Genomic DNA, 22,969 nt, shown 5'->3' with positions numbered 1-22,969 from the left:
CTGGATTTGTTCAGAGGTGAGTAGCGTCACAAAGTCAACAAGGCTATTTTCGACAAAAACTTGAATATTTAACGTGAAACTCATATTTATTTAATTCAAAACTCTTCAAAGACCCTGATATGGACAAAGAAAGAAGAAAAGAGTGAGAATTGAAAATTAAATGTGTCTTTTTATTGTGTGTCTCTTGCAGGTCTGAATTGTCTTGCTGAAGACTGGCGTCGAGGACTTTGAACAACCTTACTCAAATTCATATTTTTTTCTTCAAGTAATGGACATTTGATTACTATTTTTGACTCCAGTTTTTCCCCGAAGGAAAGGCTAGCTTTGAGCTACCACAACCCCGCCCATAAGCAGTTTTTCAGTTGCTATAAAACCATGACGGTTAACGATATAAACCTGATGAAATAAGATATAAGTGGCTGTAAAGCACACTATAATATACCCGAGACGCTGAGGATCTATAATACTTAATAGTAAGTTGATTTTGAACCGAAATTCATCAAATGAAATTTGCCGTTGACCGTTAGACTAGCTAGCTGGCTAACTGTCTCCGTAACGTTACCAGGCTAGTTTGTTTTGGCACAAATTTCGATTCTGTTGTAGACTAATGTTAGCTAGACGATGAGCTCACACAGGAAAGTGGACGGAGACCAAACGCTCCGTTTCTTTGTGTGTGAGACGGATTGAACTAAATGCATCGAAAATAAATGGAAAATTCGTAAATTAACCATAAGCAATCTACACATAAAGATTGCCGTAGGCATAACGTTAGACAGGAAATGCTTGCTTTATGAAGTCGGATTTTTTGCCTTGCCAAATTCTTTGTAGGTGCTGCTCCTTGGAACGAACACCCACAGCAATCTATGCATAAAGATTGTGTTAGTTTGAGGATTGTGGATTTCTTTTCTCAAATGAAGCACAAGTGTGTTGTCGATAATAATAGTACTAGTGCAGGGAAATGTCCAAGTGTCTACATGTACTCGGCAATCTGAGGATAAAGATTGCAGGTTGTGACTCCAGGGAAGTTTCCAAGTACAAGCAGTCGGGATTTGAGAAATATGGTGGATTGGTCGCGCTTTCGTCCTTTGAGAAACACCAGTGGGCAATCGTGCCTTGGGAGCGACAGTCGGGAGATTGCAACCCTGAAATGCAGAACCAGTATAGAAGGGCCATTTTAATCGCATTGGCTTAGTTTCCAGTGGCGTATGCTTGCTCGCTAGCTCATGCTGGGGGATCGGAGTGCTTTTACCAGCCGGTTGAGTCTGTTCACTGGTTCAGAGCCATTGTTGCCATGTACCGAGTGGCTGGGGCGTCAACGAAGTGGTTAACAGTAGAGGGCAGGGCTTAGTGATGTTCAGTGACTCACACTGAGGGGGGTGAGGGCTCCCTCCTCGTACTTCCCAGTAGGGCTGTGCAATGTGACAGATGTCAAGTTTACTGCAGGCCTTTTATAGCCTGGCTGGACTACCTTACATAACTTGTTTGTGAAGGCGTACCTAACTAACTTAGTAAATAACTTCCTTCCTATTTCTGCGTTTTATTCATCTCTTAATTGATTTATTTGGTAATTAAGTAAAGCCCCATTATTCAAAACAGTTGGCTTGTGAATTGCACAATTATTATTTCGTCATTGACCTCAACAATAGGTTGTTAGTGTAAAGAGTCTTTAAAGGTAAAACTATTCTAGGCTATTCATTATTTACAGTGGCATATGAAATAACCCCATTTGAATTTGCTTCACTACAGGCACAGACATCTAATTTTCTTTTCTCCAATGAACTGGCAACCTGGGCCATGTCATTTATTAACTGTACATGTGTAACAATTTGCAGGAGTTGTGTTATTTCCAGTGTTGTCGAGGTCTGATATAAAACTTCTACTACAACAGTTAAACGGGTAAGACCAAACTGATTCCTCACATCACAACACTTGAAATTTATGATCCAACATTAACATTGGTTCTAAACAAATTGATAAAATGCCAATACATATGACCCCAAGATAATTGGCCTATATATTATAAACATGACAGTGGTAGTAATATGCATTGGAAAAACAAGACATGCATGCAATAGGCTCAACCTAAACATACTTGTTATTGTATTGAAGAGGCCCATGAACCATGTGAATATGTAACAAATGTAAGATTTGGACATGTAGACAACTAAACAAACAAACATTTTAAACGATATTATGGACTTCCACGCAAATAATGTTTGCTTTGTTTTGGTCAGATTTGGACTATTTCCAAGTGCGGACTGACCTGAAGTAATCTTGTATTGACATACTGACCAAACACCCAACACAAGCCACTCATCTTCCCAATGAAGGCCTACATTACAGTGATGGCCATCATTTGTATATGGGAACCTAAGACCATTGTCATTTAGTTAACGGATTCATCCATTATTTTAATTTGTAGGTCATGTCTGTTGTGTTGCGTTTTATAATTGTGCAGACATGGAGAGTGCACTGGCTGTCAAGTGTTTGTATGTATATGAACACAATCTAACCTATAGGTGGCAGCAGATGTCCAGAATCGTTACCTCTGGTTGTGCAACAACAAATTCATTGATGTCCTATGGACAGTAGTAGGTCAAGAAGAATATATACCATTTAGATATATATGTATATAAGTCTGATGATGATAATTACATACAACTATCTACTTTTAATGATGCATTAAAGCACATGTGTGTTTTTTTTTAACAAGACGTACCTCTGTGACAGCATCTTATATCATGCAATTTTTTTGCCACTCGTGTTCTTTGATATGTAATCTGAGTTCATGCCAGCAATTTTTTTTGCCTGAGGCCATATCAGTCAGAAATGAGAAAGAACAAACGTATTTGTGAAGATTGTTTTCCAAAGCATTTGTGATGTTAATGCAACTTTTCTCTTTCCTTTAAAAAAAAAAAATACATTTTCATCTTCCATAACACTGTTTCATTTCTGTAGAAGTGTATATTAAAAAAAAAAAAAAGGCTTGCTGAAGTAATGATTAATCTTTTCGTTCTTCCCTGTCTTAGTTTGTCATTAACATTTGTAATCTACACATCTTTTAATAACAGACTTAATTTCCTATTTGTTGGTACATCTGTGATAAAGTTCCAAGAGTAATACTCAAGCCAAAAGGAGATTTGATTTGTTAACATTTGTCATACATATTAACTTATAAATAAAGTGTAGTTCTATAGTAATCATTCTATTATTTTGTGGGATGTCCATATAAAATTAGCAGATCCAATGTATTTTCCACTGCCTCTAGGCTGCCTCATTTTCTTAAGTGCTGCTCCAGAATAAATCCTTTTCGACCTGGGGACTCGGATGTGAACATGATACAGTGTGCATTGTCCTGTTAGCCCTGAGGAGAGGAGAACACCCGCTAGTAAGAGGAAGTCCACCGACCTGCCCCTCTTGTCGGCCATATCACGGCTGAACTGGTGTAGACGGCTTTCCCGAGGCAGGGCAAATATTTGAAGTATGAAGTGGCACACTGGTATGATTAAGAAATGTCTGTCAACTACAGTGCGGCAAAAGTTCTAGTTTGGTGGGTAGCGGGGTATGTCGTAGTCCGTAGCCACAGTGGGTTTGTGCCACATCCCCTGCTGTTGGTAGTAGCTGTAGGCCTCTGGCTTTGTGGATTAGATTGTGGTCGAAGTGCATGTTGAGATGAGTTGGAACGGTTGATACCAGATTGAGTTGGTATACTTGATTCCAAAATGAGTTTCTTGCCGAGATTAGTTTTGGGAGTGGAATTTAGGTGGTGTTTGTTCCATCGAGTGCCTGGGTGTGTTTTGGCAGGCAAATTACCCTTCCAGTGCAAATATCACAGTTGAATATCTAGCCCTCAAAGATGAAAGATAACCGTTGTAAGCACCAGAACATATATTTGCAGTGTGTGTTTAAACATCCGTGATGTGTGTATTTCAGAAATGGCAGTGGGCCCGGTGGACCCCAGAGAGATCCTGAAGGGTGTGGAACCGCTGCTGGGGAAGGATGGAGAGCTCCGCAGCCTGGAGGGAGTCCCAGAAGTGTTCAGGTGAGGAGAAGAGGATCACACTCCACACACACGCACCACTCTGCTTTGACAGGTCACCATTCAGTTGGCTCTGTGTTCCTAACCAAATACTTGTCATTATTTGATCATTACCTCAGATGAAACTAATATGATTGTTCTCCCTCTTTCCAGTCTCATGAAAGCTTCAACCAGGATGGTCAGCAGATGCATGTACCTCAACATCCTATTACAGACAAAATCCCATGACGTTCTCAACAGGTGACTACTGACTTATCACCTTTTCAGAGCTTCTAAGCTGTGTTGGCTGTATTATTATTATTATATTTTATCAACCAGGATTACGGCTGTTTTTTCTAATGTTGTTGCATTCGTATCCAGGTTTATCCAAGTGGGTGGCTACAAGCTGCTGAATGCCTGGCTGACCTACTCCAAGGCCACCATCAACACACCCCTGCTGCAGCTCATCCTGCTGACCCTGCAGAAGCTACCCCTGAAAGTGGACCATCTCAAACAGGTACTGTCCCAGCCCGAAACTACCGACTAACACCCACCCACATTCTGTGTCCATGATTGGCCAGTATTTATTTAAAAAAAAAAAAAATTGTTTTTCTAAACCTACTGTTGTTGTTATCTCCGTCTAGAACAACACTGCCAAGTTGGTGAAACAGTTGAGCAAAGGTGGAGAGACTGAAGGTGAGTTTCCACCCCCAGTCCCTGTCACATACCTGTGCCTTGATGCAGTCGGAGGAGTTGACGCTAGGCCCCATGTCCACCAAGCACCCCTTACTTCCACATGCACTCCTGAACAGCTGGCCAGCCGTTTAAATCAGCTGTTATTGCAATTGAGACAACTGGATACCTGATTGTTGTGAACAAGACCACATAGCTTCCTTTTCCAATGGAAATTCTGGTCTCTGCCACTGACCAACACACTTTATTCTTTATTCTGGTTATTTGCTGTAAAGACGGGTCCACACTAGCCTTTTAATATGGGATATTTTCTAAGGTAATCAACAGGTTTCTCACGGTGTGTGTTGTTTCTTTTTGCCAGAGCTGAGGAAGCTAGCGTCTGTGCTGGTAGAGGGGTGGATGGCTATAATCCGCTCCCAGAGCGTCGCAAGCAGCGCAAACTCACCTGCAGGTACTGTGCCCCACACACACACACACACACACATGACAACTCTTCATCTGTTACTCTGTCTCTCTCCATCTCTCAACATGACTCCCTGTTTATAACCCTCTCTCTCATGTGTTCCAGATAAGAAAAAGAGGAAAGAGGAGGGCAAAGTGCCGGTGCGAGAATTGAAGGAGAAGCCTGTAGTAGTAGTAGTAGTAGTAGAAGAAAAGAAGGAGAAGCCCAAAGCTCACGCGCCCAGCTTCGCCAAGAGCCGCTCCATAGGTAAAAAAAAAAAAAAAGTCTCCTCCAGGGCTTATGTCTCTCTCTCTCTCTCTCTCTCTCTCTCTGGGTGGCATTTAACCAGGGAGTTTTGCCCGGTGAATGAGTGCGTTTGTTGCTCATTTAAACCACTTTATTGGAATCTGTCCCTGTGACAACGTTACAGCACTCCACAGTACAACACACCAGGACCTCACATGCTGTGTGCAGCACGATTATCAATAACTTAGACTTCATGTATCACTCTCCATATAGTAGCTGACTGTTTGCTAAATGTATATATGATGTTCTAAACATGTATTTTTCCCCAACAGGATTGGAGATAGATACTCCCACCCCTGCTCCTGTTAAGAAGCCCCTTCCGGCCCCACAACTCGGGGACAAGTACAACATCAAGCCTGCCGTTCTGAAGAGGCCCAGGTACAATGGGATTCCTTGTGTGTTCTGTCCATCTATCTCTGTGTTCTGTCCATCTATCTCTTGTCTATCTGTCAGCTTGGTGCCCTGCACCTTGAACCAATAGTATGCAGCTGCAGAGCCAGCCGCGCTCTCAGGGTCGCGCTGTGAGGGCCGCTCAACAGCGCCACCCACCCAATGGCTGAATTGGAGTATTGCACTGTGCGGGCACAGCTGTGAGATCCGCGTGAGGCCAGAGGATGTACATACTGTATGAGTAAATTAACTATACTTTTGCTCACACAATATCTTGAATGAATGCGTTTATTTATTTCAAACATAAATTGAAAATAAATAATAAAAAACAAGTAATAAACAGATTAAAAAACAAACAAGCAGGAGTAGGATGAAGTGTAAACGTATGTATTCCTACCCCCTTGATTGATTGAAAACTTTATTAACAGATTGCAGATTGGGTACAATACAGTACAGCTCAATACACACAATTGTTAAGGGGATGCAGACCAGAGAAAGACTTTTGTCTTGTTTACATATATGGGACTTGAGCTAGTCAACAGGCCCTCTAGAGGGGGAGACAGGCATAAACTGCTATTACAAAGCGAATGTTACTATATTCATTAGTTTTAATTGTATAGAACCAAAGGGAATGAATTGAGGAGAACGTGTTATCCTGTTTCCTATAATAAGTGACCTTTATTTTGACGAATGGGGAAATGTTTTTCCTTCTGTTTTTTTTTTTTGAGAATTGTGTTTGCAATTATTGTAATTTGCTCATTTATTTAGCCCTATTAGCTATGGTTAAGAGTCTTAAGACGGTTTATTTTGTTTCTGGTTTTTATTTGTATTTAATTTGAGTTTACTTCACATTATAACATATTAGATTATAATGTCCTTACTTTGGAGTTCCTACGGTCAAAGTTGACTAGCAATTCCAGGCTCACCTGCAATGATGTCACTTCCTGCCTACCTTGTATATAGCCCACATCTTTACAATATATCGTTGCTAGCCACTAACACTGACGAAGGAACTTTAGTTCCGAAACATGTTTGTTCAAGGCTGCGATTAAAACTTTTTTAATCTGAGAGTGCTGGTGCTCTTTGGAGGATGAAATGAAGAGCTCCTTAGCTCCCGACCAGCTGATCGAACTGCTCGCGTCAGTTGACCTGAAACTGGACAAATACAGGCAAGACATCGAGCTGCATAAGAGAGCAAAAAGACGAAGAGACAAGCAAGACTGCTACACACATGGTGCATCCCTGGCTTCACCACCCCCACTCCCGCAGGCCTACTTGGCAGCCCAGAGACCGGCCTACGTACCCCGATTCTTCTTCTTCAGCGTTGAGCTCGGATGAGGCGCCCATGCAAGAGATGTCTCCGAAATACTCCCTCCGCAGCCAGTCGAATTTTCCAGACGGCCCTCTTCCACCTCGGCCGGTGAGAGGGGGCCATAGGAAGACGAGGAGGAGTAAGAGAAAGAAATGTTCATCGGTCCCGGAGATAAGCACCATTTCTAACATTGTTAACATTTCAGATGCACAATTGAGTGACTCGCACCACAATGTCCTTTCTAAAGGGTTATCGTTTGTTCCTGCACGTAAGGTGGACTCACTACCAAGGTAGAACTCTTAAGTTTTTCAGAAATATCAAATTAAAAGCCTTTTTACGCCAGAGGTATTGATAAGAGAACTCAATATGTCTCTAATGAAAGTGTGCCCACAGTAATTGTTCCCACAATTAATGATGATGATGTAATGTCTGAAGCGGAACTAGATACCCATTCTAGACCTATAAGAAAAGTATTCAAACCACGTAGCATGTTTACCCCTCATCTCAATCCACCTTCGGTGGACACTTTTTGCAGACTAGTACAAAATTATGTTTTCAAATTTATGTGAGACTAGTCAGAAAACCCAGCTTTATCCTAATTTACTTGAATCAGAGTCTGGAGCTCTTAACACATTCGGGGCCAACCACGTATATATACGTGTTTCGGATCCAACGCTTGACGGCCAACCACGTATATATACGTGGCAAGGTTGTTTTGGCTTTTATTCCATTGTAATATCCTACTCAATGTCACCCTGCGGCACTGCAGATTTACCCTACTCTTGGAATTCGGAAAAGTGCATTACCGGCCAGACCCTCATAGGGGCGCTGTCTCGATAATGCAGTGTTCCCTGTTACAGACCGTTTTTTTTTTTCTTTTTTTTTTTTTATCTTTTTATCTTGAATGGGTTTTTCTGTTAGCCTAAAGCTATGCGTGTAGCAGCCGATGGCCTGGAATAGTCTTTGGGACACTGAATTCAGTATGCAGTAAAGGAATATATCATCAGCCAATGGACATATGGATCTACCAGATGGCGATCGCTAACTGGGAAGTCCTTTTGGGGATCCAACCGGCCACAGGTAAGAGCTTTTTCACGTAAATTACATGCTGATCAGGCCTTGTTATGATAGCCATCCACCCGGTCAGCGAATAAGGCTACTGAGGCTAATGCCGTTATTGGTAATCAATAATCAGAAATGATGCCCCCCCTTTCATGCATTCATGGTGGACCATAATACAGACAATATGCATTTTGAGTTTTAGCTCTAGCTTGTGTATAACCGAAACGCCATTCGATTTAACGTTATTAGCTTAGCACCCTATAGCTCGCGTTCCAGGGAATACCCCAGAACATTCTGCTATAACGTTCCATATTCATGAGGCTATAAAATGGGAACGTATTGATGAAAAAATTATTTATTTAAGGCATCTTGAAGGGACGGTTTATAGTGTCAATTGACAATGAGAATGGACAGATAGCACTAATATAAAGTATAGAGTTAGCTCTACAAACAGCCTCACGCACAATGAAAGTTTTTGTATTTTTTTTTTTATAATTTTTTAAACAAACGTATAAACAAACATGACAACACACGATAAGATATACAAGCATTATTAACAGTGCACATCCAAAGAAATCACCATTTAGTTAAATGTCTTATACAGGATATACCCCTAATACCTGCTATCTAATACCCTACACACAATGAAAGTTTGTTTTGAAATGCTGGCTGTATAGAGTGGGATTAGACGGATCCCAATGGCCCAGAATGTGTTAAGGAACTCATGAAGAATGAGGATTTAATTTTTTGAAAAGCAGACAAAGGTTCTGGAATCGTTCTCCAAAATAAAAGTTCTTATGTTTCAGAGATCAATAGACAATTGAACGACATTGAGGTATATACCCTTTTAAATTCCGACCCAGTGTTTAGATTCTCCACTGAAATCAAAACGGTCCTCAAAAGCCTGAGATTGGCGGATGAAATCTCTGAAAATGAATTTAAGTTTAATTATGTTTGTAGAGTTTCCTATTACTCCTATTATTTACACTTGACCTAAGATCCACAAGGATCTCCAGAATCCTCCGGGCCGACCCATAGTCTCTGGCATAGGGTCTGCCACAGAAGAAAGTTCCCAATTTATTGATGCGCATATCAGAGATTTGGCCTCTTCTCAACCGGGTTCCTTAAAAGACACTACTGCTTTTTTGAGCGGGTTAACTGCCTGCAATATTTCCCCTTCAGACCTATTAGTCACAATGGATGTGGTCAGTCTACACTCCAGCATTCCACACGCTGACGCGTTAGAAGCACTTAGTTTTTACCTAAACTTGAGGGAGGAACCACGCCCTCCACAGAGGTGCTAGTTAGCCTAGCCGACCTGGTTCTAACAAAGAACTATTTCAGATTCCAAGATAAATATTATCTGCAAAACAGAGGTCTCAGCATGGGCTCGCCTGCCGCTGTGAACCTAGCTAACCTGTATATGTCCAAGTTTGAATTGGATCACATTTTCAATAATAACCCGTTTGAAAAATATGTCAAATCCTATATCCGCTACATTGATGACCTGTTTTTTTATTTGGTCTGGTTCATCGGTAGATCTTCATGCCTTCCTAGAGTTCCTTAACACTCAAGAGAAACGATAAAGTTTACTCTTAATTTCTATTTGAACACTATCATTTCTTGATGTTCTAATTAACAACGCCCTCTAGAGGGGGAGACAGGCATAAACTGCTATTACAACGTGAATGTTACTATATTCATTTGTTTAATTGTATAGAACCAAAGGGAATGAATGAGAACGTGTTATCCTGTTTCCTATAATAAGTGACCTTTATTTTGACGAATGGGGAAATGTTTTTCCTTTTGTTTTTGTTTTCTTAGAGAATTGTGTGCAATTATTGTAATTTGCTCATTTATTTAGCCCTATTGACGGTTTATTTTGTTTCTGGTTTTTATTTGTATTTAATTTGAGTTTACTTCACATTATAACATATTAGATTATAATGTCCTTACTTTGGAGTTCCTACGGTCAAAGTTGACTAGCAATTCCAGGCTCACCTGCAATGATGTCACTTCCTGCCTACCTTGTATATAGCCCACATCTTTACAAGCTATCGTTGCTAGCCTCTAACACTGACGTAGGAACTTTTGTTCCAAAACATGTTTGTTCAAGGCTGCGATTAAAACTTTTTGAATCTGAGAGTGCTGGTCTGGCTTCCTGCTTTCTTCTATTTAATCTTCGGGATTTCAGCACCCAGTGTCAGATATTGAGAGCGCGGTCTATCTTGCCTTACACCAGGGTCCCCAATTTTTAATTCATCATAACATATATGACATACACGACATACAGATAGACAGTATTCAGTATACCTTCACACTATTATCTTATGCAACTCATATTCACTCCACAAACTGAAATATACATACATTGTTGAATGAACAGCCTGCTTCTTGAAGTTAGACTCTCCTCTAAAGTCTAAATTGTAACCCCCCTCTCTATCACAGAATTTTTGGATGTTACCCGGGAGTGAATTGTTTCGTGCTTTAACACTTTCAGTGCCGGCCATTTAACATTGAAAACCCCATTAAATGCCAGCACCCACTTCAATGATGGCGTTGTGTGTCTAATCTGCCTGTCGTTTATCAATGACTTGTTAGGGAAAAACACATAGGGAAAACGCATAGGGAAAAAGCTTATATCTCCGTGAAAACAGGTCTGATTATCCTAAGACTGGTAAAATAGATTCCTTACCTGAGATCAGATGTTATCCAAAAAGATTATTCCAATTCCTGATCGCCATTCCAAATATTGATCACGCTTATTGATTACAGTGTTGGTACTGTAAATATATAATCGTCGCTGTTCTGAGGGCTGGCGATCACTTGGTCTCTTCAGATGCCTTGACGGAAAAATAAAATGAGCAAACTAACCACTCCACCTGCATCAGTCTGAACTAATGGGGTGCAGTTACACAGGGAGAGACATCTTCCCAATTGAGCTCAGAGAGACTGCAGCACTAACCCAAGGCTCGATTGATGAAATATGAATTCAAATTGCCAATAAAAAAAAACGGCAAACAGACGCTATATAGCGTTGGGGGCACTCAACTGGCGGCATGAACTAACGACTTATAGTGTTGGTGGCATCCAAAGTGTTAAACATGATTTGTGCAGTCTTAAATTCAGCCAGGTCCCCGAGTTTCATGGCATGTGATTTAAAAAAGAGTGTGTTTGTGTGTTCCAGATATCTTACCTTATTGATAATCAAATCAAAATCAAATGTATTTGTAAGGCCCGACAACACACGTCAATGTCCCCATGGGCCGGCCACGTCTTCTTTAAACAAGTCAAGAAGAAACATCACAATAAGTCAAGACCAAAACAAGAACACTATAAAGTCCAAAAAATGTTAAATAAATATATGATTCCACAGACATAACTTTGACCACAAGACCACCTGACACCCACATATGTAGTGTCTTATGTAGTCTTATGCATAATTGCACATAGTTCACGTATAATATTGTAAAATAGCTTAGACATAGCCTACTTTCATAGAATAGTCATGTATAATAATGTATAATATTGCTGGCTGTACAATACTGCTGTATGCCTAATACTGCTGTTCATATCCAGTATATACATATTTACATTAAACATAATATTCACCATTCCTTAATTACCATCATACCCACATCACATAGTCTGTAGTGTATAGCATAGCAAAAGTATACCGTTACCTGGCCCATGGGGACATTAACGTGTGTTGTCGGGCCTTACAAATACATTTGAACACACAAACACTATTTTTAAAATCACATGCCATGAAACTCGGGGACCTGGCTGAATTTAAGACTGCACAAATCCTGTTTTAAAGCACGAAACAATTCACTCCCGGGTAACATCCAAAAATTCTGTGATAGAGAGGGGGGTTACAATTTAGAGGAAAGTAACTTCAAGAAACAGGCTGTTCATTCAACAATGTATGTATATTTCAGTTTGTGGAGTGAATATAATAATAATATAATAATTAATTTAATTTATATATCGCTTCTCAATAACCCGAAGTCGCTGACAATAGTCGGGAGCAAGAGTACAAACAAAGAAACAAAAGCAAAGAAACAAAAACAAAGAAACAACAAAGAAACAAAACAAAAGGAACATGAGACCATGGGGGGAACAGGGAAGACAGCATGATAGCACGAAAATAGTTAGAGTTGCATAAGATAATAGAGTGTGAAGGTATACTGAATACTGTATCTGTATGTCGTGTATGTCATATGTTATGATGAATTGAAAATGGGGGACCCTGATGTAAACAAGACGAAAGTCTTTCTCTGGTCTGCATCCCCTTAACACATTCGGGGCCATTTGGATCCGTCTAATCTCACTCTATAAGGCCAGCATATCATAATAAGGTTTCATTGTGCCTGAGGCTGTTTGCAGAGCTAAATCTATACTTTATAGTATTGTTATCTGTCCATTCTCATTGTCAATTGACACTATAAACCGTCCCTTCAAAATGGCTTAAAGAAATAATTTTTTCATCAATACGTTCCCATTTTATAGCGTCGTGAATATGAACTATATAGCTAAATGTTTTGGGGTATTTCCTGGAAGGCGAGTTACAAGGCGCTAAGCTAATAACGTTAAATCACATGGCGTTTCGGCCCTACAGAAGCTAGAGATAAAAATCTAAATGCATATTGTCGGTATCATGGTCCACCATAACTGCATGAAAGGGGGGGGCGGGGGACGTCGTTTCTGATTATTGATTACCAATAACGGCATTAGCCTCTGTAGCCTAATTCGCTGACCGGGTGGATGGCTATGATAACAAGGCCAGATTGGGTTGTAATTGACGTCAAATAGCTCTTACCTGTGACCGGTTGGACTGCAAAAAGGATTTCCCAGTTATCGATCGCCATCTGGTAGATCCATATGTCCATTGGCTGATGATATATTCCTTTACTGCATACTGAATTCGGCGTCGCAAAAGGTATTCCATGCTACATGCTACACGCATAGATTCAGTCTAGCAGGAAAGTCCATTCAAAGTAAAAAAAAATAAAGCACCGTTCTGCCACAGGGAACATTGCATTATCGAGACAGCGCCCCTACGAGGATCTGGCCGGTAATGCACTTTTCCTAATTCCAAGAGTAGGGTAAATCTGCAGTGCCGCAGGGTGACATTGAGTGGGATATTACAATGGAATAAAAGCCTAAACAACCTTGCCACGGACATGTCCGTGGTTGGCCCTCTACCATTGGATCCGAAACACGGACATGTCCATGCTTGGCCGGGAATGTGTTAACAATTGTGTGTATTGAGCTGTACTGTATTGTACCCATTCTGCAATCTGTTAATAAAGTTTTCAATCAATCAATCAGGTAGGAATACATACGTTTACACTTCATCCTACTCCTGCTTGTTTGTTTTTTAATGTTTATTACTTGTTTTTTATCATTATTTATTTTCAATTTATGTTTGAAATAAATAAACGCATTCATTCAAGATATTGTGTGAGCAAAAGTATAGTTAATTTACTCATACAGTATGTACATCCTCTGGCCTCGCGCGGATCTCACAGCTGTGCCCGCACAGTGCAATACTCCAATTCAGCCATTGGCAATTCAGCCATTGGGTGGGTGGCGCTGTTGAGCGGCCCTCACAGCGCGGCCCTCACAGCGCGGCCCTCACAGCGCGGCCCTGAGAGCGTGGCTGGCTCTGCGGCTCTGCAGCTGCATGCTTCTCCCTTGAACACCAACTTGCTGCTTGAGATTTGCCTGTGTACTGCCCTCTAGTGGTTGAAGAAAGTATTAACCTTATTTTTCCTATCTAAATAGCACCGGTTCGGCAGATGCACCGCCAGTTGAGAAGAAGTACAAACCTCTCAACACGCCATCCAATTCCGCCAAAGAGATCAAAGTGAAGATCATCCCTGCACAACGTAAGCTGCTTGCAGATATATGGAACACATGTTATATTTTAAATCCTTTTGCTTAATTAATTGATAGGCTGAGTTATGTTCACCCTCCTGACAACCACAGTACCCTGCCAGCCAGTAATATATCTAACAGGCATGATCTGTCCTCTTCTCTCCTCTCCATCTGTAGCGATGGAGTGCACAGGGTTCCTGGATGCGTTGAACTCAGCTCCAGTACCCGGGATTAAGATCAAGAAGAAGAAATCGTCTACCAACTCCCCTACCCACGCTAAAGCTGTCTCCCCGACCACCAACAAGGTAACCTAACCATTAATTTCCACTCTCCCGGCATTGTCATATATCTCTTGTAGTAGACAACTGATCATCTGAGGCCGTAATGCAAACCTGTATACATTGCTAATTAGGGGTGGGAATCACCAGATGCCTCACGATACGATACTATCACGATACTTGAGTCACGATACGATAGTATTGCGATACTAAATATATTGTGATATGCTGAGTATTGCGATATTAATATTGTGATATATTGCGATTTATTACCTTTTTTCAACTGCAAAGTAAAACTTTGTCAACATGTTTTATCTAATAAAATAAAGTTCAGTCTGTTCATCTCACTTCAATAATTTTTATTGCAGAACATGGTATTTTCTCAAGCAGACAGACAACACTGTAATCTGTGTTGCATGTACCTGACAAACTGAACTGTTTGTATTAGAGTCATATTCCAACTTAACTTAATGCAATGTGTGTGTGTGGACTACTGTACTATTACAGGTATTGAAATGAACAATGCAACTTCCTTATACAATTTCTTTTATTTTTTATTTAATAAATAATTAAATATCGATAATTGACGTCCCTGTATCGATACAGTATCGCCACGCATAGTATCGCGATACTACTACGTATAGATTCCCCCCCCCACCCCTATTGCTAATTGTGAAATATCTAATAATGCTCACTCTTAACTTCCCATTCTTCCCCACAGCCGAGTCCGTTCGACAGCAAGCCGTCTGCCTACCCGTTGTCCTCCCCCAAGCCGCCGTCTCCGGAAGCCGTAGTGGCCACCACCCCTCCGCACGAGGTCCAGGACATTGAGCAGCCCGGGACACCCGTGCCGTGCGTAGAGGACCCTGAGGCGATCGACAGTGGTAAAGCTCAAATCCTTAATCCTAAAGCCACCAACATAACATAACAACGCTTGCCATTGGATGTATCCCCTTATCAATGCCTTTATCCCCCCCCCCCCCCTTGTATTAGTGCCATGCACTGCCCACCCCCTTTATATGATGGTATTATATTATTCTACAAGTGTGATTTTCTCATCATCTCTCTCTCTGGCTTAGCATCACCAGGGGAGAAGCCTAACGCGCTGGCTGAGCCGTGCGGAGAGGACGAGCCGCTGACGAAGAAGGGAAAGAAGAAGAAGAATGTTCGGTGGGCGGAGGAGGAGCAGCTGAAGGAGTACTTCTACTTTGACCTGGACGAGACGGAGAGAGGTGAGAGGAACCACACGCTTCCTTATCTCCCGTTGATACTCCGGAAGACGTCTTCAGGTTGTTTGTCATTTTGTTTTTCTTTCTAACTCACGTTCTTTTTTTATTCTTTCCTTCGTCACAGTCAACGTCAACAAAATCAAGGACTTCGGGGAGGCGGCGAAGCGCGAGCTGATGATGGACCGGCAGACATTCGAGATGGCCCGCCGGCTCTCCCACGATGCCATGGAGGAGCGTGTCCCCTGGGGCCCCCCCAGGCCCCTGGTGCTGACCGGCAGCCTGGTTGCAACAGGGTCCAACAGCACAGAGAAGCTCGCCCAGAGGGATCGGGAGATGGGCATCCTCCAGGTCATCTTCCTCAGTAAAGACAGGTAAAGAGACCGTTGACGGCTATAGCTTCTGTCTTGTTCTGCCTTGGAGGAGGCTTTTCCTTCGTCTTTAACAGAAATGTTAAATGTTTCACCACCTCTGTGTCTTCCAGCGTTCCAGACAATCCCCACGAACCAGACCCAGAGCCTTACGAGCCCACAACTCCTCGTACCATACCCCTGGATGAGGTGCGATTTCCCCCTCACACCTTCTAATACACTCACACATCCATCCATCCATCCATCCATCCATCCATCCATCCATCCATCCATCCATTTGCGGCCTGGAACCTAACCCCTCTGTGTTCCTCCGTACAGGATATGACTTCGGACGACAGCTACATGGAGCCGATGGATACCACCCCGCAGGGCACTAGCCTGTCCGCGAACGAGAGCTCCAAGCTGCCCCCCGTACTGGCCAACCTCATGGGCAACATGGGGACCAATGGCCCTCAGGCCACGGGAGCTCCCGTGAATGCTGCTACCCCCGCTGTCAACGTACATGAACTGCTCAACTCCATCATGGTAAGAGTCCAGGCAACCTTGCCAGTAGCCTAATGGTTAGAAAAGCAAGCTCATGAGCAGAGAATGTGTTCTTTTAAGTCAGTTTACTACCAGGTTAGGTGCCGGTTGGTGAATGTTGGACGTGTTTTCGTGATCACAAACGTCATTTCCTGTGTGTCTTCTCTCCAGGGCGCCCAGGCAACCCAGGCTACCGAGGACTTGATCAAGCAGCCGGACTTCGATAAGATCAAACAGCTGCTGGGCTCCCTGCAGCAGACCCAGAACCAGAACCCCAACGGACCGCCACCAGGTAAACACAACCTCCCCTCCAACCAGGATACGCTTTCCTATCCTATCTCCTGTCTGATACAGCCATTCCAGCTTAGCCCCTTCTGTTTCCAGCCATATCACTCTCTTAACACTTTGATTGCCTAAGGCTAAATTCATGATATACCATCCGTTGCCAGCTCTATTTAACATGGAGAAGTTCCCCTTCTTTGCAGGGCTATAACCTTTTAAATTCTATTGCTAGATTGCCATTATTAGGGCCCATTCAAGGTCCTATATGTATTGTTCATGGTGTAGCAACGTTAAACTTTTTCATTCACATATTCATACTAAAATATGGTCTAAGGTATAAGTATGTTTTCATCTCTTTCTGCAGCTTTCTCCAGAATGTGATTTATAGCCCCAAATGCATTATATTGATGATGAAATACAGTTTGATAGCAATCGGCGCGATATAAAAAAATTCCAACTGGACGGACTTCTGGAAGTTACTACACGTCATCTGATGTTGACCGGATGGGCGAGGGGGCGTTTATAATTATGTGGGCAGCATTATACCATTCATCTAATGTGGGTCATATGTTCATCAGATCAGTTAGTATCGAACACGGTAATATTACACGCTAAAACTCACCCCAGTCTCCTCGGGCCGTTGGGCGATCAGCGTGGGGTAGACAGTTTTCCATTATGGGATGTCGAAATACCCGGTCCATTTCCAGGTTGTATAATAGTATATACGTCCAAATCATGTTGTTTATCGAGTTATTGGCAACGGATCGCTATGTATTGTGTCGAGCCCGAGTCCCGGGACCTATAGCGAGTGCCCGGAAGTAATATGGGTGATCACCACTTCATCCACATGACTTCCTGTTTGGCGCTTCTGCCGATCGGCCACCAGATGGCGCTCTTGAACCGCTAGAGGATTGAGAGGAGCTCAGAACTGTGTGTGAAGGCTGCAGAGGGGAAATATGATTCCGATCACAGATCTTTGAAATATTGATATTAAAGACGAGTTAGGGCGTCCTCTGCAACTTTAGCATGGCTAGGAAAGACGCCTAAACACGTTTTCGGCACTTAAAGTGTTAAGTATTAGCTAATACTGAGGACAAATGTGATACCACAGTCTCTGACTTGAAAATGACTTGATATATAATCTTTTTTATTTTTAAATTATTCTCCATGAAAGAGAGGAAATACAAAGAAAAACCCAAGCTGTGATGCTTTTATTTCTGACACTGACACTATTTAGTGCTGGTGGAAATGGTCCTGTTTTTAACCTGGGTATCAGCCTGAAAGCCAATATTGGTATCGGTGCATCCATTGACACAATCTAAGCATCTTTCTTCTTCTCTCTCTGCAGTGAACCCCAGCTTACTGGGTCACGGTCCAGGGATGAACAACATGCACAACATGAACATGAACATGCAGATGCCCATGAACAGCTACCCGCCCAACGCTCCCCCCGGCGGGCCCCGCTTCAGCCACCCGCCGCCCCCTCACCACCAGGGGCCACCCTTCAACGCCGGCGGAGGGCCCCGCATGATGGGACCACCCCCGGGCCCGGGCCCTGGCCCGGGCCGCGGCGGGGAAAATGGCAACTACTGGGGGGAGGACTCCATGCGGGGAGGTCCCCCCCGGGGAGGAGGGGGCCACTTCCACAGAGGAGGAGGAGGCCGGGGCCGAGGGGACCCAGGCTTCAGGGGCAGAGGCCGAGGGGGGCCTAGAGGAGGACACGGTATGAACGGTGAGCCGGGGGTGCTGTCACATCTAGGGATGCTAATGTGGATGCATCTCCTGAAGTTGTTACCACTCCAGTAATTCTCATAATTCTAATCTCATATGTGTGACAATACACCTGAATCTAACCGTGTGTCTCTCTCCGCTCTTCCCGCAGACATGTCAAACAGGGCTGTGTGTCGGCACTTCATGCTGAAGGGAAACTGCAGGTACGAAGAACACTGCGCCTTCTATCATCCCGGCGTCAACGGACCTCCCCTGCCCCCCAACCACCCTGCAAACAACCAGCACCCGCAACACGGACACTAAGGCGTGGGGGACGACTCCCCAAAGACTTAAAAAACTGACTCAGGCTTCTGTGGCAGAGCCGCCAGTCCCCCCCCCCCCCCCCCCAAGCTAAATAAACCACTACAGGTTTCTCCTGCACTACATTTGGGGACGAGGGACAGAGGAGCAGGAGAAGCCACAAACCCTATGGGCGAGGACGGACGCTGGCCTTCTCCTCTTCAAGTTCTTCCCTACTACACACTGAAGTGGCAGAACGTCTGCCAAGTACTGAAGCTTCCCGCGTCGCTTCCTGTGTGTCCTCTAGGTATAGAGGGTATCCGCAAGCTATCTGTGAACTGATCATTGACATGTGTGTATATTTTCTTCTTTTTTTTTTATTGTGATACTTTTTAACAGTAGAATGGAATGATGAGACTGAAAATGCTCCACTCGTGACCACTATGACCCCCGGTGCTGCAATTGGGCTGCTGTAACACTTTCTGTACGATTACTCTACATCATGTTGTCTCCTTGTCAATTAGGCCCCCCGGCACTTTGAGTAGGCAAAAGTTAAGTACAAACTTAGTCAGGATGTTCCCAGGGTTACATTGAGTTTACACTGAAACAGTGTTGCTGACACACAACCTCACATGCCTGCAGAGACGTAATGTCCACAATAATGAATCGAATTCCTCTTAAACACAGAGGAGCGTTGCACTTCGTTCCGACCGTGGTCCCTCTGTTCCAGTGTTCCAACTCCTTTTCGAGATGTGGTCCAATTTCAATGTCCGGTCCACATGCTATATATATAATGTGTGGCTTCTAACCCCAAGAGACCAAAAGAAGGAATATGTTATAATAATAACATATTTTTTTTAATTGCTAGTAAGGTCTCTTGGCGGTTTCGGTGGTTGTGACTTGTTTCGTCATCGTTGACTGTTGTTTTACACCCCCCCCCCCCCCCCCCCCCCCCCCCCCCACCTTGCCCAAGATTCTTCTCTTTATTTCCATAGTCCCATTATAGAAGAAGTGAGCATAAGAAAGAGGTTTACAGGTATAGTTCCTTGATTATTATTTTTTTAATCTAAGGTAAGACTATGTTTTAGGAAGCACTTTAGAAAGATGAGGGCCAAATTGAAGCTGCCGCCTACAAAATGTCCTTCAGAATCCAGCCATGTCCCCCACACCACTAGCTGCTTTTAGCCGTGCTTTAGCCAAGACTAGGCCTCTGCCCTTAAAGGAACACGGCAACCTTTTGGGAAATTAGCTCATTTGCCATCTACCCTGGAGTTAGACAAGCAGATACATACCCTTTCCTTCTCTGTGCCGTGTTCCTTTAAGAGCCGTGCTTTAGCCAAGACTAGGCCTCTGCCCTTAAGAGCCATGCTTTAGTCAAGACTAGGCCTCTGTCCTTAAGAGCCATGCTTTAGTCAAGACTAGGCCTCTGTCCTTAAGAGCCATGCTTTAGCCAAGACTAGGCCTCTGCCCGAGCCGTGCTTTAGCCAAGACTAGGCCTCTGCCCTTAAGAGCCATGCTTTAGTCAAGACTAGGCCTCTGTCCTTAAGAGCCATGCTTTAGCCAAGACTAGGCCTCTGCCCGAGCCGTGCTTTAGCCAAGACTAGACCTCTGCCCTTAAGAGTTGTGCTTTAGCCAAGACTAGGCCTCTGCCCTTAAGAGAACAGAAGAGTATTGAAAACATTTATCGGAGCCCCTCCAGAGTAGTGGCCTGCATGGCTGAAGACTGTAAACCGTTGTGTATTCTACTGAAAAAGCTGCGTCTGGCCACGTGAGAGTATCCCCACAGTGACCGGTATTGAATGTTGGAAAGAGCTTTTCACAATATTCCTTCATCAACCGGGAGAGAAGATGCAACAACAGGGAGGGAGAAGGTCTGCTTTGTTTGCCTCGTGTCGTCTTTTAATCAGGCTGGCATTAACCCTTTCAGCACACTGGCATAGCCGGCTCATGCTGCAACTCAACCTGTAACAGTGTGACAATCAAGAATTGTCCTAATTTGTCCACGATGCCTCGTGTCCTCTCCCATGATGCCTTTTGTCTCCTCTCTCCCATGCTGCCCTGTGTCCTCTCCCACGATGCCGTCTCCTCTCACAAGTGTATTTTCTGCCCCCGCTTTCCGCCACTGCATCTGCCCCGCCCAGTGTTGCCAGATGGGAAATGTTTAATTATCACCCCAGAGGCTTAACATTATCGTTTTTTTCCCTTCTTCTTAGGGAAGTTATTGTTTGCAAGTCATAACCAAGAGAACAAATAGGCGCACAGAGGGCAAACATACCGTACACATTCGATAATTATCGTACATCTGGCAGCCCTGTTCCCCCGCTTTCTGCGACCGCTTGTTGTGTCCTTGCTCACATCTACATCCACGGGGGGTTGTGTGTAGTTCCGAGTTCCTTGTCAGTGTTAAAAAGAAGTCCAGTCAAAAAAAGAAGGATCACCTTATCTGTGGGTCAGCTACATTAAGTGTTTTCTGTGAAAACAATGGCCTTTGTGTCTCTTGTGGGACTGTACAATTTTGTTTTAGTTTTTTTTGGAGTTGAAATGTTTTTCTTTTGTTTATTTATTTTTTTTCCTTGCAGTTTTTATTTTGATACACTTATGATAATAATGGCCTCTTGAAGGGGCCACTGTTTTTTTTGTTTGTATGATATGTTTGTATCGATGTGTTTGTGTAAATACATACACATTCATACGTACATTCATATTTTCAGTATGAGTATTTTGTACACCATGAATTGAATAAATGTCATAAAATTGATTTCTGTTGCAGTGTGTTTTAATATTGAGAACGGGAGGGTTGAATGGAGCAGGCAAGTGTATACATGAAACTTCAATTGCATTTGATTACTAAAATGATACTGACACAGGAAGGTTAGTGTAGCCCAGTGTTTCTCAAAGTAGGGGGCGGGGCGCAGAGGCATGACAGGGGGGGCCTTGAGATTTATAATTTTTTTTTTTTTTTTTTGGATTACAGAAAATTATCACTAAAGTGCTATCTGTTGCAGCTGCACTGTTCTCCATGAAAATACCATTTCTCAAAATCTGAAAATCATTATTTAATAAAACACAGAAAAGGATCACCAAGTTACTCTGGATAAAAAAAACCTTTACAGACAACATTGAGACAAAGCTTCCTGACACATCTCCATCCAAACTCTTGGAAGAACTCTTTGAAATCTCATCTGATACCACCTAGAGAGCTAGTTTCAGAGTGTGGTGCTGAGTACCAAGTATCTCATCTCATGGCCCACCAAGTATCTCATGATGCAGCAGTTAAGGTGTTGATACCATTCAGCACCACATACAGTATCTGTGTGAAGCTGGCTTTTCATCCATGACAGCTCTGAAAACAAAATATAGGGCCAATTTGAAAGGTCACGATATTGGTGTTATTTCAATAAATTTAAACATGGCCCATTTCATGACTATTTTGTTGGGGCGAGGGGGGGGGGGGGGGGCAAAATATTTTGACAGAAAAAGTTTGAGAAGCACTGGTGTAGCCTATGTGAGCTTATCTGAATAATTTACTAATTTGCTGTTTGGTTTTCTGTTTACAAAAATGTTATTAGGCTTCGTATTTGTCAATATTGTTCTTCATACTAAAGCTGCCTTCCCATGCATGGAATTGCACCAAACTTTGCACATTAAGTCCCATGCAGAACGATGTCCACTGTAACATGGAGCCAAGAGGCCTGATGGTGGCACTATAGCAATGGCCAACAAGTCACATCTTAGAAAATCCATTAAAAATCAATCGTATAAGTCTGGAATCTTGTGAGCTTGTTTTTGCTCTTGTTTTGGAAATGCTGTCCAAATGTCACAAACATCGGCATAGTATTATCATAGGTGTACAATCAGAACTTCTCTAGAGATTTTCACTTGATCAAATATTGAGTCCACAATACATTAAAACATTGACTGTAAATGGCACTGTACACGTGTACTGTAAGGAAATGACATCATCAAAATCTCCACAAAAAGGAATTATGCTATGATAGAAGCACCATCTCAAAAATCGTAATTCTATCTCAAAAACTAAATCTTTGATCGAATGCATTGTTGTCAATTTGTCTTATGCAGCGATGAATCTTCATGGAAACAAAATTAAATTTTTCCCATTTTAACATAAGGCATGCTCAATTATCAGAATTCTTTCTCTAAACTGAATTTATGA

General features: G+C 42.8%; 1 protein-coding gene across 2 annotated transcripts; it reads left to right on the top strand.

Annotated features, from left to right (window-relative positions):
* Positions 1-194: 194 nt before the first annotated feature.
* On the top strand, positions 195-19,726 carry ppp1r10 (protein phosphatase 1, regulatory subunit 10). 2 transcript variants are annotated; one of them, XM_084313442.1, is made up of 18 exons: positions 195-473; positions 3,934-4,042; positions 4,193-4,279; positions 4,400-4,535; positions 4,663-4,714; positions 5,073-5,162; positions 5,280-5,420; positions 5,732-5,837; positions 14,014-14,117; positions 14,284-14,411; positions 15,106-15,268; positions 15,464-15,616; positions 15,738-15,984; positions 16,095-16,170; positions 16,300-16,506; positions 16,675-16,795; positions 18,134-18,508; positions 18,668-19,726. In XM_084313442.1, the coding sequence occupies exons 2-18, from the start codon at positions 3,936-3,938 to the stop codon at positions 18,817-18,819; spliced, it is 2,445 nt and encodes an 814-aa protein (XP_084169568.1). In that variant the 5' UTR covers positions 195-473; positions 3,934-3,935; the 3' UTR covers positions 18,820-19,726. The 2 variants fall into 2 exon arrangements, with proteins under 2 accessions (XP_084169568.1, XP_084169567.1); XM_084313441.1 differs by having other exon boundaries at positions 18,134-18,517.
* Positions 19,727-22,969: the final 3,243 nt, after the last annotated feature.

The sequence above is a fragment of the Notolepis coatsorum genome, assembly GCF_963971535.1.
Source record: "Notolepis coatsorum genome assembly, chromosome: 4".
NCBI lineage: Eukaryota > Metazoa > Chordata > Actinopteri > Aulopiformes > Paralepididae > Notolepis > Notolepis coatsorum.
The sequence above is the reverse complement of the archived record's forward strand: the minus strand, read 5'-3'. Positions and strand labels throughout refer to the sequence as shown.

What these genes read in the sequence shown, in the direction of transcription:
- ppp1r10 (XM_084313441.1), top strand. Translation starts at nt 3,936, where the DNA reads ATGGCAGTGGGCCCGGTGGACCCCAGAGAGATCCTGAAGGGTGTGGAA. An exon ending in TCCCATGACGTTCTCAACAG is followed by an intron (nt 4,280 to 4,399) that starts GTGACTACTGAC and finishes ATTCGTATCCAG; the next exon opens with GTTTATCCAAGTGGGTGGCT. An exon ending in CCCCAACGGACCGCCACCAG is followed by an intron (nt 16,796 to 18,133) that starts GTAAACACAACC and finishes CTCTCTCTGCAG; the next exon opens with TGAACCCCAGCTTACTGGGT.